This window comes from Hyaena hyaena, unplaced genomic scaffold (assembly GCF_003009895.1).
Source record: "Hyaena hyaena isolate Hyena2069 unplaced genomic scaffold, ASM300989v1 scaffold_124, whole genome shotgun sequence".
Classification (NCBI taxonomy): Eukaryota; Metazoa; Chordata; class Mammalia; order Carnivora; family Hyaenidae; genus Hyaena; species Hyaena hyaena.
Genome location: NW_024080755.1, coordinates 2,761,094 through 2,779,632, shown reverse-complemented (window position 1 = coordinate 2,779,632; position 18,539 = coordinate 2,761,094). Strand labels below are relative to the sequence as shown.

Sequence of the window (18,539 nt, the reverse complement as noted above, 5' to 3'; positions counted from 1 at the left end):
GGAGCTCTATCCCCAAGAAGGTCACAGTATGGCTAAGACCCACACAAGGCAATAGAAAATGCCACTGTGATATGACAGGAGCGAGGAGAACGAGAAAGCCTCGTGCACAGTGCTTTCCAGGCAACGGGAAGATGGATGGGGGGGAGGGGGGGCAGGGAAGGCTTGGCAAAACAGCGCCGATATGGTGATTAAGCACTAGTCATGGTTACGTTTTCACGGAATGAATGATTGGAAGATTCTGCTTACTGCTCTAGGAGAAGTCTCTGGGGGCAGGATGGGATGAGCTGAAGGCCACTCACTTTGCAGTTCAGAATAGACCATTGGAAGACTCTTTCATTAAATTCCTCCTGGGCTCCTGGGCCTGAGATTCTAGGGCATTTCATTCCCTTTAGGATAAGAGAAATCAGGCTTTAGACAGAGATCAGCAGACCAGGAGACCAGCATGTCCGCTGGAGGGTCTTTGGTTCTAATGGTCCCTGAGTGAGTGAATTCCTGTGTAACCCAAGGAAAGCTCCTTAACCACAGGCAGCTATGCCGGCTTCCTGTTTGGAAAAGAAGTGATAAGCAATGAGACTTCCTCTCCTATGGCCAAAGGACTTGAAAATTGGGCTGCTGTGCTGGGCCTCTGCTTGGTGTGAGGGAAACAGTAATGCTTTGTTGAGCGTGCTTAAAATGGCAGTGTGAAGAATGACTTTGGAATGACTGAGATTTATGGGAGATAAAAATTACAAAATGTCCTAGCTTGATTTACGTTGAGGGAAAAGGCAAAAAGCCGCCTAGAAGGCAATACTTTCAAAAGATGAAAATTAAGTCATATAGTAAAAACATAACAAATTTAGATGTGCACACACACAGAGATAAGATGTAGACACAAGTTAATACAGGAGAAATTAATGTCTTCCATCTGACAAAGAGAACTTCTTTCAAAATTCTACCAAGCTATTGGATACCCAACAAGTAAGAAACAGAAATCTGCATCAATTCTAGATATGGTCAAGATTTCTTTCTAATCAGAGCTAAAAGTCATCTCAGGTGGACGGGGGTCTGAGAAGTGCCTTACCATTAAGGTCGCCCTTATTCCTCAGAGTTAGAGTTAAAAGAAAAAAAAAATCTAGGTCTCTTGAGTAAGAGCATAGTCCAGGAGCGGAGGCTGTGTCAGGCAGAGAACATTCCGCTGCAGTGAGCTGGTATGTTACTCCACTTCTTCCTTTCCTTGACTTCCTGTCCCTCTCACATCCAGAAGAGCCTAATTTGAGACACTGGGAGATCAGAGCTTGTGCAAAAGCCTTATTCTTCATTCCTGAAAGAAGGGAGAGAAATTTCATTACTTTGAGAAAAACAAAATGTATTCAAAGTGTGTGCCCGCTGCTTGAAAACACAGCATGTCTGCTCGTGGGCAAAACGGTAATTGACATTGTTTTAACCCTGCTCCAGGACAAGTACTCCCCTAAGCGTTTTGCATGCATCGTCTCTCTCTCTCTCTCTGCGCAGCTCATGATTTAAGGCTGATGCAGCGATTATTCTCATTTTACAGATGAAAAAAACTGAGGTATAGAAAAGTTAAGTGACTGATCTAGTCACAAGGGATGCTTGATGCCCAACACACACACACACACACACACACACACACACCCGCCCTCTAAGACCATAAATGACAAAAGAAGAATTTGATCCCATGTCCTGGTGACGCTAGAGCCTGTGCCATTAACCATTAGCGAGGTGGGTTTTCAGATGGGGATGATTTTGTCCCCCAGAGGGCGGAAGAGAGGGGGATATTTGGCAATGCCTGGAGACATTTTTGGTTGTCACATCTAAGTGGGTGCCTTTCTCTCACAAGCTCTGCAGGAAAACAGGAGCAGAAGAACCTAGAAAAGAAAAAAAAAAAGGCTGCAAAAAAAGAAAAGAAAAGGCTGAGAATAGAGTGGGGAACACCAGGCAATTCTCCACACTGGTGAACATCAATTGCAGGGGAAGAATCAACTAGAATTGCTCAGACAAAAGAACAGAGAGTACAGAACACATAAGGGAGAGCATCCCCATTAGGCTCAGGAACAGAGTACTTCGGGACATTTCACTGAAGGACAGATGGCCAATACTACCCCAGGCTCCGATTCAGATAACCTCTTTACAAGCATTTCCTATTAAGCCCCATTAAGCACCTTATGCCTCAGCAAATACTGCAGAAGACAGCGCTGTGTCAAGGGTTTCTGCAGGCAGCTCTTAGAGTTTAAATCCTGGCTCCTTCCCTTTCCACTTGTGAGAATTGGGGCAAATTACTAAACCTCCCTAAGTCTCAGTAACCCCACCTAATGAAATGGGGATGGTGAATTAAAAACAGTACCAATCTCACAGCGTTGTGTGGAGATCACAGAAGCTACTGTATGCAGCCAGATCTTGCTCCTGTAAGTTCTCAATAAATGTTGGCAGACACTGATAAAAAACCAAAGGGACAAAGGTCACCAATTCTTTTTTTTTTTTTTTTTTTTTGAGAGAGAGAGAGCAGCGGGGCTCACCCAAAGCAGGGCTCAAGCTTACCCAATGTGGGGCTTGAACTCACAAACCGTGAGATTATGACCTGAGCCAAAGTCAGATGCTTAGCGACTGAGCCACCCAGGTGCCGCTATCTGCCATCCTTCTCCCATTCCTCCCTCAAGGACAGAATCTGTCTATTCTAATAACACTTTTTTCCTCTTTAAGACCCTTCTTTCTCTACACTCTCATAGCACTTTGTCTGGATTCTTTCATTTAATATAACAAACACATCTAGTACTCACTATGTACCTATTGACTGTGTTAAGTGCTTTAAATTTTAACTCATTCCTCACAACAATCCTTGGGGGATGTATTAATATCACCCCCATTTTACAGATGGGAGAAGAGTCAGGGAATTAAGGGAGTTAAGTAACTTGTACAAGAGAGTTAAGCACTAAATGGCAGAGCTGGGTTTGAACCCCAGCTTTACATTCTGAACCATTATTCCTCTGTCATGCCCCTTAAAATGATGGATCTTGGATTTTGGGTTTTTTTTTTAATGTTTATTTATTTTTGAGAGAGAAAGAGACAGAGTATGAGCTGGGGAGGAGCAGAGAGAGAGGGACACAATCCAAAGCAGGCTCCAGGCTCTAAACTACCTGCACAGAGCCCAATGTGGGGCTTGAACCCACGAACCGTGAGATCATGACCTGAACTGAAGTCAGATGCTTAACCAACTGAGCCACCAAGGCGCCCCAGGATTTTGGTTTCTTATAATTTTTACTCAATGTTCCCCCTGAATACATGTAAAGTTCTTTGGGAGGAGGGCCTGTATGATCCACTGAATATATGCTTACTGACTGATTAAAATCACATTGCTAATTAAAAAATTTTTTAATGTTTATTTATTTTTGAAAGAGAAAGAGACAGAGTGCAAGTAGGGGAGGGGCAGAGAGAAACGGAGACACAGAATCCCAAGCAGGCTCCAGGCTCTGAGCTGATAGCACAGAGCCCAACTCGGGGCCCAAACCCACAAACCGTGAGATCATGACCTGAGCCCAAGCCAGACGCTTAACCACTTAGCTTAACCACTTAACCGACTGAGCCACCCAGGCTAATTGCTAATTGATGCAAAGTCATCCAACACAGAAGGCTCTACCTGGGACCTAAGTAGGAAAGGAAATGCACTATTCCAAAAGCTAAGATGGCCGTGGGGCAGGGAGAATGCAGAAACCACACTCAGATGAATGGCCGCAGGAGGACGGGTGAAATGGACAGGAGGTAGTGTTATCTTTAAGCCCAAACAGGCCCCACCCAAAGAGATAGTACTAACTAAAGCTTCTAAATTTTAAAACTGAAACCAAGATGAATAAGCCAAATCATGAGGGAACTCCACTCTGCTCTGTTGTTTTGTCTGCATCACGGTGAAGTTTAGTTATGAACCAAACTGCCGATGTGTGGAAACTAAACTACATGTGCGTCAAATAGGAGAGAGACGTGTCCTTCCAGATGCTGGAGAAAAGGAGAGGTGGACAGCAAAGGACCATGGGTCTAAGGAACATGGAAAGAGAATGCTACCCCTTGCCTTGTCTTTGCCTCCGCATCCCCCCACCCGCCCCCCGCTTTGCCAGCTCACAGACTGGCTGGTCAGGTGTGGGATGGTCCCACCTCTGCTTCCAAGCAGCTGCGTGACTTTAGGAAGGTCCCTCCATCTCTAAAATCTCAGTTTTCATGTCTCCAAGACCAGTGCTCTAACCTCTGAGCTATGGGGGCCTGTTTTTACAGTGTCTACAAAATCATGGGGCTAAAAACATGGAAAGAGGCTAAGTGTCCATCAACGGATGAATGGATCAAGAAGATGTGGTTTATATACACAATGGAATACTACATGGCAATGAGAAAGAATGAAATCTGGCCTGTGTAGCAACATGGATGGAACTCGAGGGTGTTATGCTGAGCGAAATAAGTCAGGCAGAGAAGGACAGCTACCATATGTTCGCACGTATAGGAGGATTAGGAGGAACTTAACGGAGGACCGTGGGGGAGAAGAAGGGGAAAAATAGTGGAGGAGAGGGAGGGAGGCAAACCATGTGAGACTCTTGAATACTGAGAACAAACTGAGGGCAGATGGGGTGGGGGGGAGGGGAAGGGGGTGATGGGCATGGAGGAGGGCACTTGTGGGGATGAGCACTGGGTGTTATATGGAAACCAGCTTGACAATAAACTATTTTTAAAAAATTAAAAAATTTTAAAAAATTAAAAAAATGTTTTTGAAAAAAATCATGGGGCTAGACTACAGCATCATTTTTGTATTTGTTGTTAGTCCCTATTTCTTCTTCTTTTTTAAGTTGAGGTAGGGGTCCCTGGGAGGCTCAGTCGGTTAAGCTTCAGTCCGACCTCGGCTCAGGTCACAGTCTCACCAGTTTGTGGGTTCGAGCCCCCCTTCCCCAACTCGCGTGCTCGTGTTCTTTCTAAATAAATAAATAATTAATTTAAATAAATTGAGGGTAAAATTCACACGATATAGAATGAACCAACTTTAAAGTGTATGATCCAGTGATACTAAGAACATTCACTACGTTGTGCAATCACCACGTCTGTGTAGTTCCAAAACATTTTCGTCACCCCATAAGAAAACCCTGTTCCCATTGAGCAGTCACTGCCCTTACCTCCTCCTCCCAGCTCTTGGCAATTGCCAATTTGCTTTCAGTTTCTATGGATTTACTGGTTTTACGTATTTCATTTGAAAGGAATCATACATCTGGCCTTTTGGGTCTGGCTTCTTTTACTCAGCATAGTGCTTTTTTTATTTCATCCATATTACAGTAGGTATCAATCCTTCATTCCTTTGTATGGATGAATAATATCCCATTATAGACTACAGTATGATTTTGAGCTCCAACAGTTTGATCCCCTTTCCTTTTCAAACATCTGTTCATAAACACATTATGAGCACCAATTGAAGAGAAGGCAGGTACTAAGGGTAAATAACTTGGGGCACCTGGATGGATTCAGGTAAGCCTCTGACTCTTGGTTTCGGCTCACGTCATGATCTCATGGTTCATGGGTTCAAACCTCACACTGGGCTCTGTGTTGAGCATGGAGCTTGCTTCGGATTCTCTCTCCCTCTCTCTCCGCCCCTCCCCTGCTCACTCTATCTCTCTCTCAAAATAAATAAATATTTTTTTTTTAATAAGGGGAAATAGTTGAGAGATTTGTAACCCTTGGCTTCTTTTTTTAATTGGAGTATGACATTTAAAAGTGCCCATTAAAGTACCCAAGTGTACAGTTTCATGAATGCTTACAAAGTAAATACAACTATTAACTTTAAGCTGGTTCAACAGATAATATATACTCACACCCCATTCCTGTCTTCTCATTACCCTCCCCCAATTCTCTTTTCCTCAAGGTACCACCATTCTGACTTCAAACACTAAGCGTTTGCTTTTCCTGTTTTTGAACTTCAGGTAAAGGGAACCACAGCTTGTCAATTTTTTTTACATCTGGCTTTTTTCACTCAGTATTATGTTTGCGAGACTCTTGCACTGTGTCGTATGTCACTGAAGTACCTTCATTCTCATTGTTGTACAGTGTTAATAATATCCCAGTCTACTTATCCATTCTATGCTTGGTGGACACTCGTGTAGTTTTATCTCTGTGCCATTATAATAGTGTTGGTATGAACATTCTAGCTTATGTGTTTCGATAAACTGATGTTCACACATCTTCTGGGCATATGCCTCGGACTGAAATTATTTGAGTCATATATTCAGCTTTACTAAATACTGACACAGAATTTTCCAAAATGATCAGACCTGTTTTGATTCTCATCTTTTGCTTCTAAGATAATCTTTTCCAAAGCATGGGGCTGCTACCCGCTGCTATAGTAGTGTTGCATAAAAGGGATTTATGTGAGGAGCAAAATAAATAACATCAAGTTCTCAAGTGAGAAAATTATTTCCTGTTTAATGCTCTTTAAGTCCTTCTGATTACATAAAGAAAATCCCATGTGATGCCAGGATGTTGCTAGCCACCTCTCTGTATCTGTTACAAAAAGTTTCAGACTCTCAGCAGGCAACTGTATCTACTTGATATTTAATAACATATTGTTTTAATGTATTTATTTTAATTACTTTCTACTTACAGCAAGAGGTAAAGTTTTCTCATTTTAGTTATTTAACATTTTCTTTCAAATAAATTCATTTAAGGGGTGCCTGGGTGGCTCAGCTGGTTAAATGTCTGACTCTTGATCTCAGCTCAGGTCCTGATCCACTGTCATGAGTTCAAGCCCTGTGTTGGGCTCTGAGCTTTGCGTGAAGCCTACTTAAAATAAAAATAATAATACATTCACTTAAGTTTTTCAAAAGTGAGTCAACTTAAAAATAGTAAAGGATAGGCAGATGATATGCAGTTTCAAGGAACTAAATTGGTGGTGGAATGACTCCTATGTGGAAAATACCCACTTAGAGCCTGCATTTACCAGAAGGCCTCGATGTGATTTTTATGGGCATTTGATGAGCTTGCCTCAAAGTAGGAGGCTGGGGTGCCTGGGTGGCTCAGTAGGTTAAGTGTCCGACTTCGGCTCAGGTCATGATCTCACAGTTCATGGGTTCGAGCTCCGCATCAGGCTCTGTGGGGACAGCTAGCTCAGAGCCTGGAGCCTGTTTCTGATTCTGTGTCTCCCTCTCTCTCTGTCTGACCCTCCCCTGCTCACACAGTCTCTCTCTCTCTCTCAGAAGTAAACAAAACATTAAAAAATTAAAAAACAAAAAAACAAAGTACCAGGCTCACCACTGAGCACTTGGCTTTACTAATCGACAGAAGACAAATTTTAAATTTGTTCCAATTCTAATTTGGGAAAGAGAGGCCAAAATGGAAGTCCATACACCATCACAAAGGTCTGCAGAACACCAAAAACTTGATGTGTCTGACCTGCTTGGCTTATTAATGGACAAAAATTGCACTGAAATTATTTCACTTCATGCAGAAGTCAGAAGGCTCTATCTTATGCCTAACCAGGAAGAAGGACCTTTTGCAGAACCGATAGAAACAGTCATCCACACAGGTTAATAATAAAAATCAGTAGCAAACATGAAACTAAATATCTAGTTCCCCACCTGGATTAGTCCTTTTTAGGTTGGGGCCACAATTAGAGACAAAGTGTTGCTTTCTCCAGCATTCAGCTACTCAGAAGCCCCAACAGGAATCTTCTCAGAACTAGTGCAAAGGCACCCAACAGGCAAGTTGAGGAAGGAAAGGCAGGAAGGACCTTTCCACCCCAGCTCCGGCCCAGGCCCCGCCCCTCCGCCTAGGCCCCGCCCCTCCGAGGCCCCGCCCACTGCCCCGCCTCCTCCGCTTCCCAGTCGGCTCCGCGAGTCCCGCGCGCGCTGGAGATGGCGGCCACGGTGGGAAGGTTTCTCCGGGCTTCGGTGAGTGGCTGCAGACAGGGGACAGGCGCGGAGACACTGCAGTGGCACCGAGAACGTACTTCTCGGGCAGGATCCTGCTCCCTGGTCTGGGGGCTTTTCGGCCTTCTTGGAGGGCACCAGCGGGTAACGGACCCCGAGGCCTCTTCTGTGGGGAAAACGCCTGCGCAGAATCGCCCTCCCCGTAGCCTCCTCCTAGCGGTCCCCTTTTCTAATCCTTCTCGCTCAGGAGTCGCGGCTCCCCCAGCCGCTTTCCACCTGAGCACCTGGTCCTGGAGGCAGGCGACCTGGGCTCTGTTCCCTGTTCTGTAGCCTACTCTGTGACCTTGGACTGACTTTCCGAACCTCAGTTTACTACCCTTACCGTAAGATAGAGAGTGATGCCTACGTCAGGGAGTTGCTGGGAGCATCCACTAAATGCTGGATGGAAACGAGAGTGGTAAAGTACCAACTGCCAAAGTGCAAAAGGCGCTTCCTTCCTCCCAGCTCAGGTCTGTCCCCAGGTTTTCCAGGCAAAGCATTTTGGTACCCACCCTCCCCTTTCTGCTGGCGGGGGTTCAATGCAGGCTCTTTCTTCCTGAGTCATGCTAGACACTGTAGTTGAGCACGCAGTTCCCTTGAGCCCTGTACAATCTTTCCGTGGGCTGAACTTTGCTTGTTTGCTTATCTTCGAGGCCTTGTGTTTTCTGGGAAAACCTTGACATGGTAGAACTTGCTTAGCAGATTGTGCTGGTAAAGAGTGTAAATACTCAGGGCATGGCCAAGTCCCCTTGGTTTTTGAACGCTCTATATTCTTAAGAGCATAGAGTCTTTACGGTCTTATAATTCCCCTCTGCCTTGCAGTTAAAAATTTAATTGCCTCGCAATTAAAAATAAAAGTTATGTATATTTAAGATATACAGCATGATGATATATATAATGAAATGATTACTGCAGTCAAACTAACATATCCCTTCACATAATTCTCTTTTTGGTGTGTGATAAGTGCACCTGAAATCTCTCTCAGCAAATTCCCAGCATTCAATATACTCTTAAGTATAGTCATCATACCCTTATGTTGGATCTCTAGACTTATTCATGCTACATAACTGCTACTTTGTACCCTTTTACCAACATCTCCCCATTCTCCTCTTGCAGTCTTGAAAGGAGAAGGGAATGTTAAGAACATGGAGATTCCGGGGTGCCAGGGTGGTTCAGTCAGTTAAGCTACGACTCTTGGTTTCAGCTAAGGTCGTGATCTCACAGTTCGTGAGTTCCAGCCCTGCACTGGGCTCTGCACTAACGGTGTGGAGCCTGCTTGGGATTCCCTCTCTCTCTCTCTCTCTCTCTCTCTCTCTCTCTCTCTCTCCCTGCTCCTCCCCTGCTCATTCTCACTCTGTCTCAAAAAAAAAACAAAAACAAAAACACACACACACACACACGACATTGAGATTCAATCTATGCTCTTAGAGTTTGGGGTTTGGTATTTGGTTCACAGGAACAGGGATAGCTGAGCCCACCAATGGCCTGATGCCCTTTCAGCAGGGCCAGCCTTCAGCTACCATTCTGGGACTACTTCCTAATATAAAGTGTTTCTCTTTCCAGGTTGCCCGACATGTGAGTGCTATTCCTTGGGGCATTTCTGCCTCTGAAGCCCTTCCACCTGCTGCTTCCCGAAGAACATGCTTGACAAATGTATTGTGGTCTGGTTCTGCCCAAGCAAAATTCGCTTTTAGCACCAGTAAGTGTTAATGCCGTGGTTTGACCCAGGAATGAAAACAGGAATCCGCATCTCAGACAGGGGCTCTGAAACCCTGGCTATGCATTAGGCTCACTTGGGGAGTTTTTGAAAACCCACCACTGCCCCAGTCCCACTATAGACAAGTTAAGTCAATCTCTGAGGTGTGAGAGTAGGACATCATTTTTTTTTAATGGAAATATAGTTGATAATAACATTATTAGTTTCAGGTGTACAATATAGTGATTCAAGATTTATATACATTAGGTGGTAATCACCATGATAAATCTAGCTACTGTCTGTCATCAAAATTGTTACAGATTATTAACTGTATTCACTGTGCTGTGTTGTGCATTGCCACCCCACCCCCATCTGTCTGTCTGTAACTGGAAATTCCTACCTTTTAATCCCCTTATCAGTATATTTTAAAAGCTCACCCAAGTGATTCTAATGTCCAGTCGAGATTGAGAATTACTGAGGCACACAGCCCATGTGTCACATTACATTTTTGGTCATCAGAGGTTTTAATCCTCTGTTGAGGAACATGGGGGTCGGGGGGACTCAGATACGTCTGGGTGTTGCTGTGCGTAAGGGGATGAGAGGTAACTGGAAGTGGCCAACGCCTGTTGGAATCTAAATCGAGGCTTTTGGAGTCAGACCTGTGTGTGGGCCCAGTTGGCCACGTTAGAGCATGGACTCCTCCAGGACCTGAGTGAAACATGGCTACTTCTTGAGATTTACACTCCCATTTTCTAGAATGTGGGCTTTGCTAAGATGAGCCTCAGATAATGAGTGGTGTTTGAAGATACCTCCTTGAAATTTGTCCTGCCTTTTAAAAAGCATGTGTAACATGTAATAGTTTGAGAGATGTACTTCAGCAAAGCCTTTGCTAATTTTACTACCCTGGAGCGTTAGAAAAAAATACTAGTAATTTGATGCCCCGCATATAAAACTTTCCTTGTCCCCTGTCCCAAGCGCACTCCAGCCCAGGTATTTTGACACTTTGCCCCAAGTTGCCAGAGGAAGCAAGTCCTTTCTAGTTCTGACCCATCTCTTGCACACTTTCCTTCTCTCCTGTCCTCTCAGGCGCAGCCCTCCTGTCCATCTCTCACTGAGATAACTGAAACCCCCTCCTACCCCCAGTCTCCCTTCCCCCAGCTCCCCCTCCTCTTTCCTTCCCTGCCAGACCAACCCTCCCAATAGCTGACTCATCTTCCATCTCCTGCTGGTAAACCTCCAGTGAGGACTCTCTTCTTTTTTAAGAACAAACTCTACCTAGCCTGATATCTCGGGGCCGTCATAGCCTGGCCTTTAGCCGTTCTTGCTTTGTCTCTCACACTTCCTTCCCCACATACCTGCTCTCTCTGTTTTTTTGTTTTTTTTTTTTTTTAGTTTTGTTTACTGTTCTTTATTTTTGAGAGAGAGAGAGAGCCTGAGAGAGCAAGAGCGCAAACGGGGGAGGGACAGAGAGGGAGACAGAATCCCAAGCAGGCTCCAGGCTCTGAGCTGTCAGCACAGAGCCCGATGCGGGGCTCCAGCTCACAAACCATGAGATCACGATCTGAGCTGAAGTTGGACGCTTCACCGACTAAGCCACCCAGGCGCCCCTGCTCTCTCTGTTCTAATCAAACTGTGCCACGGCTGTTCCCACACTTGCTCTGTTCCCTCCATGCCATTTGCCTTGTCCCACGTGGCTTTGGCAAAATCCAAACCATATTTAGAATCCATGTCTAGGCTCTTGTCTTCCTCAATTCTATCTTAATGCCATCCCTACTGGCTTCTGGTATCATCTTTCTAATCTTTTTAGTTCCCATGGTACTTTGAATTGGTGTACAATGTGTACGCAAGGTTGGGGGGGAGTTACCTAAGATGTACAGTTGAACTGAACCTTTTGATTTATACTCCTAATTAATTACCATGAGAGATTTGAATACAAAGAGGTGCGTCATTTAGCAGATGATGAACTGTACGTGCGTGTGGCTTCCTTCAGGTTCCACACACCATGCTCCTGCCGTCACCCAACACGCGCCCTATTTTAAGGGCACCGCCGTTGTCAATGGAGAGTTCAAAGACCTAAGCCTTGATGACTTTAAGGGGAAATATTTGGTGCTTTTCTTCTACCCTTTGGACTTGTAAGTGTAATTTCTGTGATGCCTTAATGTCGTTCTGAGAGCAGGCAAAGATCCCAGCTTCACCCTGACATTTCCTATCTCTTCTGGTCAAGGGAGGGGTTCTTCGGGTCGTTTATCATTGGCGACTGTGCAGAGTACAGCTTGCAGCTGCAGCTAATCTGATACCCATGGCATTCTTGTTAGTGGGGAAGGGTTTTGATGGCGCTGTTTTGTGTACTCGGAGCAGTGGTTTCTGTAAGCCATGCTGTCTAGAAGGAAGCTGTCCCTGGCCTGGAGGAAAATGAGGAAAAGAAAGATAATAATGAAATGAGTTTTCCCATAAAGTTCTTTATTTAATTTTTTTCTTTGTTCTTAGAATATGCCTCTTTTCCCCTACCCACCCTCATTCTTTGATATTCTTTTTTTTTTTTAATGTTTATTTGAGAGAGGGAGGGAGAGAGAGAGAGTACACGCGCATGCAGGCGGATGAGGGGCAGACAGGCAGCAGAGGATCCGAGGCAGGCTCTGTGCTGACAGCACAGAGCCCAGTGAGGGGCTCAGACTCACAAACCATGATATGACCTGAGCCAGAGTCAGCTGCTTACCTGACTGAGCCACCCAGGCATCCCTTTTGATCATGATTCTTAGCTAGAAAGGGGAGTCCATCGAAGGTGGTTAGCCATTGTTGCCTTTTTCACCTTTAAGCAGGTTGAACTAGTCTTTAGACTACCTATCGTTTAATTTTTAAATCCTCGTTTTTAAATTCTCTGATGGGAATTTCTGCCCTTTTCTCCTAGCACCTTTGTGTGTCCTACAGAAATTGTTGCTTTTAGTGACAAAGCCAAGGAGTTTCACGATGTGAACTGTGAAGTTGTTGCGGTTTCGGTGGATTCGCACTTCACCCATCTCGCCTGGATAAACACACCGAGGAAGGTATAACCTCCGTTACCCTACCTTTGCTGTCAGGATCCTGAAAACTGAAAAGATCCCATGAAAGACTAGCCTAGAAGTTGTTAGAGCACGATTAGTTTGAAATGGGCGTTTATAGGTCCTAAGCTACTGGCAGATTTTGTTAAACTCTGTCCACACCTCCCTCCACGTTGCCTGGATTTACTGCCCACTACACGTGTGTTTTCTAGGGGACAGACAGTAACGGAGCAGCCTCAGCAGGGCAGGGGTGGGGCTGGCCGGGCTTGGCTGCCTCCTCTCTCACCCTTACCTTGTACATCCCATGTACCCCGCCTGGCTTGTGGGACAGTGGTTGGTAATTTCACCCTTTTGCATGATCATTGTTCCTGCCTAAAAACTTGCTTGGGAGAATAAAAATTTCTAGCTATGTTCATGGACTATCAATACCAAATTATTCAAAAAGTCTTTGTATTACTCTTCCATTTTTATGCTACAGAAATTAATCTTCAAGTAAGAGAATGCTTCAAGGGTTAGAAAAAGAAAGGTTTACAGTGTTAGCTGGGTTTCAGTCATGCCTCTGTCCCTTTCTAGTTGTGACCTGAAACAAGTTACTTAACCTTTGTGTGCCTCAAGTTTCCTCACCTGTAAGAAGACGATGATCGTGGTACCTACTCCAGGATGGTTGTGGGGAGGAAGTGAGTTAACAGGAAGAGCTTAGAGCAGCACTCGGCCCGCTGTCGGTGCTCAGTGGCTGCTCCCTCCTGTCATTCTTTTTTTTTTTTTTTTTTATAGTTTATTTATTTTTGAGACAGAGACAGAGCATGAGTGGTGTAGGGGCAGAGAGAGAGGGAGACACAGAATCCGAAACAGGCTCCAGGCTCTGAGCTAGCTGTCAGCACAGAGCCTGATGTGGGGCTCGAACCCACAAACCGTGAGATCATGACCTGAGCTGAAGTCGGACATTTAACCAACTGAGCCACCCAGGTGCCCCTGCCTGCTGCCATTCTTGTTGGGCTCAGACATCACGTTACCTGGCGGGGAACAGTGAGACCATGTCACAACCAGTCGTGTTTGCATTTTTATTAGAATGGTGGTTTGGGCCACATGAACATCGCACTCTTGTCAGATTTGACTAAACAGATTTCCCGAGACTACGCCGTGCTGCTGGAAGGCCCTGGTGTTGCTCTGAGGTAAGATGCTGTTCCTTATGAACTTAAACTTGTTTTTCATGTTTAGCATCATCTCACTTCTTGAGGAATTTGTAGAGACCTCGGTAAAGCATTGGGAAGACCAGAAAGCCTCCACTCACCTTAGCCTCCTGTGAGTGCCGATGAGTGCCTGCTGCGAGGGTTGGCAGAGGCCTTCAGAATGGTCACACTGCCGCACTTGCTCTAACCACCTGGGAGCCGCTTTCTTGGGGGGAGGGCGGCCCACTCCTGGCATGTTTGGGGAAGGGGAGACCAGCAGCTCATAGTAGTCAGGAAGCTGGCATTGGGATGAGATCTTGTTCAAGCCCCTGAGTCAGACTAGAGTTTGAATTTTGCTTTTTAACTCAGCTACTTGTTTAACAGCTGTAGGAGTTGGGGCAAGTTAATGTCACCTTTCTGAGTCCCAGTTTTCCTATCGCTGAACTGAAAATGTACCTACCGGGTTGGTTGGGGGGACTAAATAAGGGGAGGCAGCCCGAGTTTGCAGCACAGGGTCTGGTAGCTTTGAAGACCCCTGTCCCAGAATGTCATTTCTGTCCTCATTCATTCAGTGATTAGAGCTTGATTCCTTTGAGTGTTGAAGCTTTCTGTCTCTAACAGTCTTATGTGTGGACACAGCCTTCCCTTCCGAGCGGGGGATAAGCACTTAGGCCTTAGAATGGCATCTTGATGGCCACTGAGTGAAGGGGGGGTTGGGCAGAACTTTACCTCCAGGAAGCAGATGAGGACCTCACTGGATGCACCTTGCAGTGTTGCTGGGGCCGGTTTGTCCTGCTCACCTGCTCTGTCTTGTCACCTCACTCTTCTCTGGCCCACTTTCCTTTTGGGTTATACCTGGAATTTCAGTTCTCCACCTTGGAGCTTGGGCCTTTTTTATACTCCAGGCAGAATCTCTCTTGCTTTATTAAACTAAAGCCTGGCTTTGGCAAAGTTGGCAAGGGAGGGGAAAGAGAGCGCTGGCACTTTCCTCCCGGGGCCCCTTCGCTGTAGGGTCGTGCTAGCGTTGCCCTTCCTTCCCTGCCGGTTCCGCCATTAGGATTGACAAGGGAGAGTAACCGAGTCTGGTTTGTGAGATGAGGCTTTCTTTCTGGAGTCTGTGGGCCCTTCTCGGGCATTCACCAGGACCCCATAAAGCCTCACAGCCTAGACGCCCAAGAGCTGGGCCACGGAGGAAGAAGCACCCTTTTACCTTTCTTTTTTCTCTTACTTGCTTTTTCCCTGCACGCTTAACACTTGGAGTGCCACTCCCTTTTAAGATGGACTGTTAAAACCTGTGGTTTAAACATACCTGCATATGTCATAGTAACATCGAGACTCGTACAGAAGATGAGCATGGACCTTGGTTTTCCCTTTTAGATTTCTGCCGCCTAGACTTAAGACTGGTAAATTCTTTCTGCAAAGATTTCCCCTGGGGTTTTCCACCATTTACCCAAGAATTCACTCATTTCATAAGTATTTACTGAACATAGATAAAATACTTCTCTCTCTTTTCCTTTTTTTTTTTTTTTAATATTTTTATTTCAAGGAGAGAGAGAGACAGCGTGAGCAGGGGAGGGTCAGAGAGAGAGGAAGACACAGACTCTGAAACAGGCTCCAGGCTCTGAGCTGGCAGTCAGCACAGAGCCAGACGCGGGGCTCGAACTCACGAGCCGCGAGATCATGGCCTAAGCGAAAGTTGGACGCTAAACCGACTAAGCCACCCAGGCGCCCCTCTCTCTTTTCCCTTTTGCCTGTGGTTTCTTGCCAAGGTTTGACACAGCAGCTCAAAGAACACCCCGTATCACTAATAAGTGAAAGAAGTCTTTGCTCTCTGGGGCTTTTAATTAACTAATTAATTAATTTTTAATTTCTTTAATGTTTACTTATTTTGAGAGAGAGAGAGAGACAGAGCATGAACAGAGAGAGAGGGAGACACAGAATCTGAAGCAGGCTTCAGGCTCTGAGCTGTCAGCACAGAGCCTAATGCGGAACTTGAATTCACAAACCGTGAGATCATGACCTGAGCCGAAGTCAGACGCTTAACTGACTGAGCCACCCAGGCGCCCCTCTCTGGGACTTTCAGATTCTCTGTGACAGTCCAGTCACATTTGTAATTGTGACCACCTGCTTTCCATGCTGTCCTGGTCCAGTCGTACCTTTGTTAAAGCATCTCATCAATAAGAGATGATCCGCTTTCTATATAACAATGAAAACGCCACGGTTAAGCATATGATTGAATTTAATAAATGCTTTATTGATGAGAATTAAAGACAAAAATGGGTAGAAGTTAACTTTCTAGTTCTCTCTAGCACATTCTGCTGAAATACTAATGAGAATAAATTCTGATGCAGAGGTCTCTTCATAATTGACCCCAATGGAATCATCAGGCATTTGAGTGTCAATGATCTCCCCGTGGGCCGAAGCGTGGAAGAGACCCTCCGCTTGGTGAAGGCGTTCCAATTTGTGGAAACCCATGGAGAAGTCTGCCCAGCAAACTGGACCCCGGATTCTCCTACAATCAAGCCACATCCAACTGCTTCCAGAAAATACTTCGAGAAGGTAAACCAGTAGATCATCCACCCCGTGTACCTGCAGCTCCTCCCATCAGAAAAGAATCACAGTTGGAACTCATCTATTAGCATTTCAAAGATGATTATTTATAGAAGAGAAAAAACCAATTATGTTTGTATTCATAAATAATACTCAGTGTTTTCCTTTTGTAACATTGGCTAAGGCTTTTACATGTACTCACACAGAGCGTCCTTTATTGGTAACCTGTTGGTAGCTAGCTAGTTTATAGAATTTGCTAGTTCACCTATTCCTTGGATTGTGTCTTCAATGGGAAGAGTAAATCCTCTTCTCTCTCAGCCTTACTTGAACCTCTGTGTGCAGTGGAGAAGTCTAACAAGCTCCGAAAGTTTCTGATCAAGGGTCCTGAAATTTTCTTCTTGGATTTCTTTGTACTAAACTGAATTCTCTTTTCAAGTAACAAAGATCATAGTTTGAAGGTGTTAACATCAACAGACTGCTTTAATTCTTGCAGTGGATGTATGTGTACTTGAAACAAATCTCAATGTTTTTTAAAAAAAAACACGGTGACAAACGACTTAAGTGATCATGCATGTTTCTCATCTCTGAGATTAAAAGTTACTTTATTTGTTAGCTGACATAGTGTCCACAAATATTCTAGACATTGATTGTCCGTAACTATAAAGGGTGTTTGTTGAATCCAGGAATTGCATTTGAAATCATTATAATCCTTTTCTGAAGTGCTCAATGTAAAGTACATAATAAACATATTTAAAAATATTTGCATGTTTAACACCATTAATTATTGGTTCAGTTTATGTTGTAAGGCTCTAGGTTTTCTTCTGATTAGATCAGCAAACATTTATGGAGCATTTAGCTCAGGGCCCCCAAATATGAATAAGATGCTGGCTCTGTATGCAAGGAACCTGAGTTAGGGCAAGAGAGATTTGGAAGCTTCTATTCATATTTCAGTAAATCCTGGGTGCTTGTTTTGGAGGCACAAGAATGAACCAAAAAAGACAACCCCCTTCCTTCATGCAGCTATGTTCCAGAGAGGGAAACCCAATAAGTATAATAAAAATACATAGAATGTTTGAAAGATAAATAAAGTGGGTCAGGGGGCTAGAGCAGAAAATTGAGATTATTGTAGATAGGGTCGTCAGGAAGGCCTTAAGGCCTTAAAGTCAACATCCAGGTCTGTTTTCTCATCTGTAAAATGAGGGCAATAATTATCCTATTGGGGTTTTGATGAGGATCAAGTGAGATAAAACATGTAGAAAATTAAGTTAGGGGGATAAGAGGTGATGGACAAAGAGTTTGGCAAGTGCAAAAGGCCTGAGGCAAGAGCAGGCGTGGAATGGGTGAAGAATCTAAGGGGCCATGAGACTGCAGTGGTGAAGGAGGAGAATAGTCATGGGGAGCCCGGAGTGCGTTGTGGACAAACTAAGGACTTTGGATTCTCTTCTAGGGATTTAGAAGGTCTCTTCTAAGGTTCTGACTGACCAGAATCCCAGCAAGTTGTTCTAGGAGGATCACTCTGGCTCCTTTGTTAAGACTAGACTGTAAGGGTCCAGGGAAGAGACGCTGAGAGCCAGCAGAATACGGGTGTGCTGAATGCTACGGCACAGTACGCAGCGGGTGCGTTCCTGGGGCACAAGGGGGCACTGACAAGGGGGACCTTACCCCACCATGGGCGTGGGGACGGACTTCCTGGAAAACGAGATGAACCCTTGATGTTATTGAAAAGTGAGCCAGGTGAGCTGAGCAAAAGGGGCCCAAATTCACATCTGCCTGTAGAAAACCTTAAGCTTTCATGTCCCTGGAGGGGAACGCAAGACAAGGCAAGGGACAGAGGAGGCCAGCTGGCTGTTAAAGGTCCAAACTGAGCTTTTCCTATGGATTCTGTGTCATGTTAGGGTTCTTACATGTTTCGTCCCATTTGGTCCACAACAAAACGTTAAAATGGGTACAATTATTGTCCTCATTTTACAGATGAGTAAAGAGACCCATTTATATTGACTTCACCAATGCCATCCAAAGTTAGCAGTTCTCGGGGCGCCTGGGTGGCTTAGTCGGTTAAGCGTCCGACTTTCGCTTAGGTCATGATCTCGCGGTTCGTGGGTTCGTGCCCCACGTCGGGCTCTGTGCTGACTGCCAGCTCAGAGCCTGGAGCCTGCTTCAGATTCTG

General features: G+C 45.0%; 1 protein-coding gene across 2 annotated transcripts; it reads left to right on the top strand.

Annotated features, from left to right (window-relative positions):
* Positions 1 to 7,828: 7,828 nt before the first annotated feature.
* On the top strand, positions 7,829 to 17,131 carry PRDX3 (peroxiredoxin 3). 2 transcript variants are annotated; one of them, XM_039237363.1, is made up of 6 exons: positions 7,829 to 7,901; positions 9,483 to 9,618; positions 11,606 to 11,747; positions 12,524 to 12,659; positions 13,722 to 13,825; positions 16,174 to 17,131. In XM_039237363.1, exons 1-6 carry the CDS (start codon positions 7,866 to 7,868, stop codon positions 16,391 to 16,393), a joined length of 774 nt encoding a protein of 257 aa, XP_039093294.1. In that variant the 5' UTR covers positions 7,829 to 7,865; the 3' UTR covers positions 16,394 to 17,131. The 2 variants fall into 2 exon arrangements, with proteins under 2 accessions (XP_039093294.1, XP_039093293.1); XM_039237362.1 differs by having other exon boundaries at positions 7,836 to 8,024.
* The last annotated feature ends 1,408 nt before the right edge of the window (positions 17,132 to 18,539 follow it).